At 42.5% G+C, this 9,388-nt stretch overlaps 1 protein-coding gene across 2 annotated transcripts in view; it reads left to right on the top strand.

Moving 5' to 3' along the window:
* Nucleotides 1-5,020: 5,020 nt before the first annotated feature.
* HTT (huntingtin) overlaps nt 5,021-9,388 on the top strand; it is an 82,702-nt gene continuing 78,334 nt past the window's right edge. For both annotated transcript variants that reach the window (XM_065660247.1, XM_065660237.1), the window contains exon 1: nt 5,021-5,376. In XM_065660247.1, coding sequence (XP_065516319.1) covers nt 5,276-5,376 — 101 coding nt within the window. In that variant the 5' untranslated portion in view covers nt 5,021-5,275. The remainder of the gene's footprint in view (nt 5,377-9,388) is intronic.

Here is a 9,388-nt window from a genome sequence, read left to right as displayed (position 1 = left end):
AGATAAGAACAGACCAGTAACTAAGGTATAACACAAATCACTGCTGCTACCACCAATGATAATAATGATAAGAGAAAATAACAAGAGAAGAGAATACAATACCACCGCCGAACAAGTTCGACCCCCCACCACTAAGAGAGCCCGTGCCCTTCTGGGTAACTCCCAGTTACCCCCCTGGGCATGACGAACTGTGGTATGGAATACCCCTTTGGCTAGCTTGGGTCAGGTGTCCTGTCTCTGCTTCCTCCCCATCTCCCCTCATCCCTGGCAGAGCATGAGACTCACAAAGTCCTTAGCCAGAACAAACATTACTTAGCAACAACTGAAAACAATCGGTGTTATCAGCTCTGTTCCCAGGCTGGAAGTCAAAAAACAGTGCTGCACCAGCTACTAAGAAGGAGAAAAATGGCTACTGGTGAACCCAGGACAATTGCTTAAATCTCTTTACTGGAGTATTAGTAGCTTGGAGATGTATTTTGAAAGCAGGGAAAGGGTAAGGAGAGGGAAGAACACCTGGAAGTAAAATATTGTGGTGTGATAAATTTAATGCACATTTTGCTCTTGGTTTCTGCAGGACAGCCGAGACAAAGAAGGGAAAAGGCAGCAGGTTGTGTCTACCAATTAAGTAACTTTTTATTTCCACAAAATCATTCAGTGTGACTGTATTATAACTGTGAATTCAGATTCTAGATCCATGTGTAAAGGGCTTTAATAGCAGTGAGACAATCCAACAGCCCAACTGCTTTGTTCTACTGATGCAAGATTTGGAAAGACCTATGGAATTCCAGAGAGTTACTTGCATGAGATGAATCCTCCTTTCCTGTGGCTTCTGTTTCCAAACATTTCTATATGTAAGTCTTAATGTCTGCTTGTGCATACCTCATGAATCTGTAATTCAGAAACTGTGAAACATGTACCTGTACCTTACTGGTTTACTTAATGCTTTTGAATGTTGTGACCAACAGAATAGAATCTTCATGAGTCAGGGTTGTTATCTTCCTATATCAAAAAAGTCAGCTTTTGTTTTCTTCCCAGAGGTGTAGTGTTCATAATAGGGATGGTTTTATGTGTCTGGATCAACAACAACAAAACAAAGTCTGAGTTGAAAAAATGGGCACTTAAAACTAATTACTAATACTAATTACTACTAATAATAGATAAATAGGAAAAAAACTATGGTATTCCCATAACAGAGAGTGCTATCGACAAATCTGAGCCTTTAATAGAACACACTGTATGGGTTTTCTTTTCCAAATAATTTTTAAAACAATAGATCCCAAGGTTTTTGTTTATGAAAGAGAATTATCTCCATCTCAAAATAAAATTGCCTAATTTGAGAAATCAGTGATTGAATCTATTAAAAACAATTGAAAATCCATTTTTAGAATGCACTTAAATTATTTTTCAAACAATACTGGTGTAAGAAACTTCTCATTGCTATTTGTCCAAACAGAGAGTACTTGTTTACAAGTTACTGAAGTCAACAAAAGTAATATGATTTTGCTTTGGTTCACAATTTAATATTACACTAATTTAACACTGGAATTATCCTTTCATATTAGTGTAGATTTTTCAGAAAATAATTCTCTTTAGGAAGTAATAAAAAACATTTGAGTTAAAATTTAAGAACTAATGGGAAGCATCTTAAAGCTAAATTTTATGTTTCCTTTGATTTTAATTACCTGCCTGGCTCATTTTGGTGATGCTGATGTCTCTTCTGCTGAATGTACAATCCTCTTTTAGTTCAGATTTGTTGTTATGGTATCATTTCAGTTTTGCACATGAGATGCAGGTAAATTTTCTCATGTTCCACATGTGTCCAGAACACCAGAATGCTGTTCAAGTATAGTGAGGCTGATTGTTCAACGTGACGTGTTAGTGTCGGTATCTTCAAACCATTGAACTGTTTGTGTATGAGCTGTTTTCCTGGATGTTCTAGTATTGTTATTCCTGAAATAAAAGCAAAACACTGCCGCCTATCTCAACCACATGTACTACTGTCTAATGTGATTTCTTTACCATGTCTACCATGGTAGCCAGGATAAATAAAACTGTAATTTGAAACAGAAAACCCTGCAATTTATTGAAGGAGAAAACATGTATTACGTGCCATAAGATCTTTACCAGATTGTCAGATCTAGGAAAAAGTGCCCTTGCTCTATTGTATTTGCTCAGTTGATACCTTATCTCATGGTCTGATTTCTACATACCTTTCCGTGTGAAAAGACACTTGTCAGGATGGGCTTGTTTTTGTCAACACGTTTACTGTGGTAACACTATAAATGTGAATGAAGAGCAGTCAATAGGAGCTGCAGCTTGTCATCAGCAGCCTTATCATGCATATTCAGTTTTATACTATTGCCAAAGGTAACTAGCCAGATTTCCCTCTCCTTGAGAGAATCTATACCTTGACAATTGGATTTGTGGGTTTGGGAGGTATTTTAATATAAAATACTTTTCAACAGTGAGCTGCTTATATTTCCAATGTTTTGTCCTCTTTATGCAAAGGCTTTCACTGTTGTTTGATGAGTTGAAGGGCTAAGCACCCAATGACTATACAAACCAGCTTCAAATTATAAGTGACTTTAACAATGATATAACCATGCTGTGACATATTGCAGATTGCGACGTTATTGCAGGTCAAATGACATGGGCCAGCAGTCTCATAAAGTCTCTTGGATTACTGAATAGTACCAATTACCTGCTCAATTGCTTGTGGACATGCGGGAATGCTGCTTAAATGTGAGTGCAGCACGGGGCAAAAAATAGTCTTAGTGTCTTTGTCCAACCTGTTATTAAAAACATTAGAGCAAGAGATAACCTATACCTAGGTAGTTTGTGGTCACATTCATGATGTTCAAATACGTCTTGCAGACAAGTTAAAGCCTGTTCGTTCTTTCTTTCTCCTGGAGGTTGAGATGAATTAATAGTCATCTACTAAATTCTATGTAACCTTTTAGGTATTCACTGTTATTCCACTGAAGTTGTGATTTTATTTTTCTTTGTGGTAATGACGGCTTTACAAAAATGCCAGTTCTGTAACCCTGCCTGCTTTTTCTTGCTCCTTGCCAGTTTTACATCACTTTATTTTTGCCGGTGCAGCTCTCTGTGGGACTGCTGTTTGAACAGGATCAGTGACATGATACTTGCAGAACCACAGATCAGTAAATCTGAACTGGGAGAATATGCCGATAAGGTACTTGCTGAAGAAAAATATGATGGCCCTGAGTTCTCTTCCAGGCACCCCAACACATAGTTAATGCTGCCAGTACAATTCTGAAAGAAGAGGAGAAGGAAGAGGATTGTGCCCTGTCATTTCTGTGGTGAGTCAGCAGCCCTTGGGGGCCTGATACCTGTTTTCATCTAAAGCTCCAAGACAGGTTTGCAAAGACTGATTTGGTTGGTGGCCTGTTTAATCTTTGATAAGAGCTTATGCTCTTTTCAATGTGCTTATATTTATTTCCAACTGTGGAGTGGCACAGGCAGTTGTCGCGCAGTGTATGCAGTATTCCAGCTATGCTGTCATCTTTCTTCATGTATCATTTGCTAAATAAAAAATTCATGATGGCCCATATGTTCCAGAGAAAACTCTCTGCAAGCTTTAGTATAAAATAATTTGGGAAAATACTTTCTTTACCTTAAAAGCTCAAATTTTGTTACACATTTATAATTAAATAGAGGGTTTGCTCAAAGTTGAATTGCTTTCAGTACTGTAGATAGGTTTACTTTTGGAGGAATGTCTCAAATGGTTCATCTTTTATTAATGTGCTAGTAAAGTAAACTGGCAAGAGCACTGTTACTCATGCTGTCTATTTGCCAGGAACATGAGCAGTAGGGTGGTTCTTTCATGACTTACATTGCCTGAATACCCAAAGACCGTGACCTTCCCTTCTTTTGTCCATCCTGCACGCAATAACCAAATTCATATTAAGTCATTACTATGCGTTTATTTTCTTACAAGTCACAGACTTACAAGGAAGCACCTCTGGAGATCATGCAGTCCAAGCCCCCTGCCAATGCAGGGCCACCTAGAGCAGGTTACAGAGGTGCTCAGGAGGGTTTTGAATGTCTTCGGACTAGGAGACTCCACAGCCTTCCTGGGCAGCCTGTTCCAGTGCTCTGCCACGCTCAACATAAAGAAGTTCTTCCTTATGTTGAGACAAAACTTCTTGTGTTTTAGCTTATGGCCAGTGCTTCTCATCCTGTCACTGGGTACCACGGAAAATAATCTGGCACCTCCCCATTTCCATTACTGGAGCCAATTTCGTATATTTGCGATACAAGTTAAGCGCCCGTTCCCACCAGCTATCATTTAAACCGTGTACTTGGCAACTACGCATATTAAAATTGGTGGCTGTAGTTGGAAAGTTCACAATACTATTGGTTTGGTTTTAGTTAAGTCTTTTGTAATGGGACCAAGGGTCTAAAATGCTGTACACCGTGCCCGGTGAGTACCGTGTTCAGTACGTGCTGTAGGGCTGCACAACGTGTCTGCCCGGGATCGGATGGGAGCGCCGGTCCCGCCGCCAAGGTAAGCGTCCGGCTCCCGCTGCTCCAGCGCCTCTGGCGGGACCGCGGGCAAGGGCGCGGGGCAGCAGGCCCTGTACCCACGGCGCCCCGACACCCGCTCCCGCGGGCACTGACCAACGGGCGGAGCGAGCCTGCCCGGGGCTCCCAGGGCCGACACCGCGCTCCGGGGCGGGGCAGTGGTCTCCTACTTTGCCGCCGGCCGGCGGGCTCTAGGACCCGGCGCCCTTCATCCTCACGCTCTGGCACCTCCCTGCTGCACGGCGCTCGGGAAGGGGCGGATCCCTGTTTCTGATTGCTCAGTGAGCCTGTCACTCTCTTTGATGCCCGCCCCTTACCTCGCCCGTCAGCGCTCGCCCGACGGGAGGCCGGGGGTGCGGAACGCGCGTGCGCGCCTCCAGCCCAGGGTGGAGACCATCCTCCGGGGTGGGCGGGGCATCCCTGGAAGGGGCGGGGGCAGGACAGCGGCGTGGGGGCTGATGGGACGGGCTAAAGATGGCGGCAGGGCGGCTGAGGAGCGCTAGCGGGCCCTTACGGTGTCTCCCTCATTCATTGCGGCAGTGACCGGCAGCGCGGCCTGAGCCGGCTCCGGCGCTTCGGCTGTCTCCGGCGGGACAGGGCGAGGCCGGGACGAGCAGGAGAGGAGGAAGAGCAAGGCCCTGCGAAGAGGAAGGCGGGCGCCGCCGGGCGACTGTGAGAGGGCGGGGAGGAGCGGCGGGTCGGTGCTGCCGGCGCGGGCGGAGCGGACATGGCCACCATGGAGAAGCTGATGAAGGCCTTCGAGTCGTTGCGCTCCTTCCAGCAGCAGCAGGGTCCGGCTGCCATCCCTGAGGAGCAGCTCCAGAGACCGTGAGTGACCCGCGCCTGGGGATCGGGAGGGCTCCTGAAACCCTGCAGCGGTGCCCTGTCTTGCTCTGCTCTGCTCTGCTCTGCCCCGACGAGGCCGCCCCTCCAGGCCGCTGGAGACCTGGCAGCCGGAGCGGCGGCCTGCCGGCAGGGCCGAAGGTTCTCCCCGGAGTGCTTCCCTGTCCTTGACAGGAGGCTGTTCCTGTGGACGAGTCTTGGAGAGCTGCCTCCTCTCTACTTAAGTTTGGTCTAGGAGTAACTTTGTGGGAAAGCACATAGAGAAACGCAGCAGTACGGGTAGTAAACAGGAGGTGCAGTAATGCTGTATGGGTTTCACAGGCTAGTTCTGGGAAGGAGGGCTTTCCTTTCAGCTAATACTCTGCTGAAAAAAAGGCACCTCTGCTTCCCTCTTCCAAGCCTAAAGGTAAAGTCTGAGCTCTAATGCATCTGGGGGGAATTGACGTGGATGTCTGTTTGTGACAAACTTAAAGTCTAATAAGTTGTTGTGTAGAAATTTAAAGAGGAATTAGTTTGTCGGTTTCTTAAGCAGTAGGGACAAGCAGATCACATTCATGAGGGATTCAGGTTTCCCTTCGGTAGGAATTGCTGGAGGACAAGGAGCTGTTCAGGACCACAGTGCTGCCCTGGCATTTAGGTCCCCTAAAAATAACATCTGTCGAGCAGGTGAACGGACACTAAGATTTTTACAGGATAAATACATGAGTCATACTGTTGCTTTTCCTCTGGCTATTGGGGAGACAGGAGAAGCAGAAGGGTTGTGGACCAGGTAACTTCTAAATTGGCAGTTTCATAGTGTTTTGGCAGAGGATGCTGAGCAGTGGAGCTGGGCTCATGGCCACCTGCTCCCACAGTAGATTTTGATACAAATGCCAACTAAATTGTGATGGTTGATACTCTTTGGAGAGTGTTGTCTCAAACAATCTCAGTGCATGTTTTTGGGGCATAATAGATGGAAAAAAATCATCTCTATGAGCTAATTGTTTTTAAATGCCTTGTTGGTCTGCAGGGACTAATTGCTCTGTTACATGCAATTTTTTTGTGCTAGTACTTTGGGTGATATGACAGGGCTTTCAGCAATCTGGCCTAGTGTGAGGTGTCCTTGTGTGTGGCAGGAGGTTGGAACTAAATGATCTTAAAGTCCTTTCCAACCCAAGCCGTTCCATGATTCTATTTCCAATATTTGCTGTATGTAGTTGAAAAAAAAACCAAAAAAACTATCTAGAAAGTTGCTGCTGAGATAGATCATGGTTTTTCAAGAGAAAGTCCTGACAATTACTTGCCATGCTTGCTGAGGGATGTCAGGCTTGGTTTGGGGGTCTGAATTTAGGCCTGCTCTACTCAAAACATTAAAAATTTAGGGTTGTAGTTGTCCTTGTTGACTTTGCTTCATGTTTAAAAATAGGCTGTTTATTTTCAGAAAGCTGATGGTGCATGCCCCCAGGAGCTGTACAAATTCAGTAACAGCACTAAGCCCCATAAAAGCCTATGAGAAGAGGATATTGTGGCAGTCTTTGCTGAACTTTCCCCAAGTTTTAGTGAAATACCAGGTGACATCTTGAGCATAATTCACAATACTGTCTGCTTCTGATTGAAATGGACTGGAAAGGAAAATTGTCTCTGTGTCTTCTGTGTATTTGGGAAAGGTGTTCATCTTCTTTATAGTTCTGTACAAATAGCACTTAAATATCTTGTAGTTCTGATTGGTCACTTCCTGTCATTCTCCTTATTGTTATAAGCTTACCTGTCCGTAACGAAAGAGTAAATTAGTTGGTGAATAGCATAAAATGCTACTGGTTTGATCATTGTTTCATTGCATAGCAGTTTGACATTGTCCACTGGATCCAAGTAGTCCTATCACCTAAATTAGACAAGTGAGAAGCTGTTGTTCCTCAAATTCTAGAGTAATCTCATTGTTACAAGTTGTGGTTGACATTTTTGTTGGACTTTTTTTTCTATTGTAAAAATGAAACCAGCGTTAACTACCCACCGCTACTTCTTTTCCTCCCAAAATGAGCTACCTTAAATTACAACAAAATATCACCTCTACATGATTAATAATAATAATGATAAAAATTACCTGTTGGAGTAGGCAAAAATGGCCTTTTAAGTATTTTTGGTAGAAAGTGAGTGTTCTGTATCTGGTTAGTGAAAAAGTCCTACCAAGGACTGTTTGTCTCCTGCTGTGAAATCTTTTATGATCACAGAGATTGTGGTAGAGAAAACACTTCATTGTAACACAACTTCTGAACTGCTGCTAAAGCTGATATCCTGTCTTTACTCTTTTAAATCAAAATATTGAATTCAAGCTTTTACCAAGAAGGTAAGAGCTTTTTCTGTTCTGAGAAATTTTAATCAGCAATAATCACAGTCAGACCTCAGTTTCTGGCCCTCTTATCTGTTGTTGGTTTTTTCTTCAATGAAAATTTAGGTTGGGCTATCTGTCGTCATATTTCTTCTGTACCCTTCTGCCGAGGAACCTTATTTTCTTCCATCTCTATTTTTAGTCTTTTCAGACTCTTAAGGTTTGGTTCTAGTTGGGCATTTTGGATTACAAAGCTCCCACTAACTTAAAATTGGATTAGTATGATGTAAAAATTCAGGGTTTATTCAGTTGAAACTAAAAAGCAGATGGACCATCACACATCATCCTATATGTTATGTTTTATTCATTTTGCCTCTTAGCAGTGGGCTGAGAGAATGACTTGCTGAAGTTTCTTCTGGATAAATTATTTAGCTTTGACTGGATTAATCCAGAGGTGGATTTGTCACCTTTTCTCTTGTCAACTTGTTCTAATAGTCTATTACTGTAATAATTTTTAATTGGGCCCTATTTTGACGTCTTGTGTTTGATTCTTACCATTACATTTACAACAAAAGGTGCTGCAAGAGCCGAAGTGCTCTCCAGCAAGATGCATTTTTCTATACTAATGGGTTTTTCTGATTTTTTTTTTGTTGTTGTTATTGTGAAGCTATGGTTGTAGATTGGTTTCATCAGTGCTATATGTAGAGGTATGATGAATTTTTGCTTAACTGAAGGCCACACAAACTGCACGGATGTTGCATATTGCCCTGCCTGTCAGTGGTGGTCCATAGGTGGTTTTGGAATTCATTTCTAAGGGTGTGTGGTAGACCTGTTAACTTGACTGTCCAGCACTGTCTGTGTCACTACACATTGCCTGAAGTTATTGTCATCTTTGGGGTGAGTTTATTTGTTGATCCACTCATGCTTCTTTTTGTTGTTACTATTATAATATTAATATATATTGTATAATATATAATAGTAATTATAATATTACTTATATTTTCAGTTTTCCATTACTTTTCTCTAGGTTAATGTCAAGCCATTTGGCTTGGCCCTTTTTGTTTCCTTTTTTACTTCTTGTTTTTGGAGCTTCTGTATTCTTTTTACATATCCTTAATTCCAAGGCCTAATAAAAATTAGCATCAGTGGGTTGCATCCCTTTGTAACCACCTCATCAGGACTTAGGAGTGTGAAACTATCTGTTCTTGCTGGTTTTCTTGTTTATTAATATTCTTGGCTAGAGATTGTAGAAGTATGCAGAAGATTAAACTCCTCTGCGTGTGAGATGAAGCTTTCCTGTAGCTAACTGCTGCTTCCAGTATCTCCTGCCTTCTGTTATTCATCAAACTGAAATGACCTTACACTTGGGGCTTGCTACTTCAGCTCTCTTCTAAGAAATGTGTGATGCTGTTGTTGTCCCATGAGTATGCTCATCAGCAGTTTGCCCGAAGGCTTCATAACACTTCTGAGTAGAGCTTTTCTTTTTTAAATAAAAAAATCATGTGTTCTATCTCTAAGATACTTTTCTGTGATCCTTCTGCCTCTGTAGGCACAGAAAATGTGTGCACACAATGTACATTAACTGTTTGCCTTCCACATTTTCTTTCATTTCTTGAAAGGCTGTTCTTTTGGGAAGTTGAATAACAAAATGGCAGATGAAAGATTGGTTTCATGTTTGTTATTCTTTCCCTT

Source organism: Lathamus discolor, chromosome 1, assembly GCF_037157495.1.
Source record: "Lathamus discolor isolate bLatDis1 chromosome 1, bLatDis1.hap1, whole genome shotgun sequence".
Lineage (NCBI taxonomy): Eukaryota > Metazoa > Chordata > Aves > Psittaciformes > Psittacidae > Lathamus > Lathamus discolor.
Note: the sequence above shows the minus strand (reverse complement) of the source record. Positions and strands in the feature narration are given on the sequence as shown.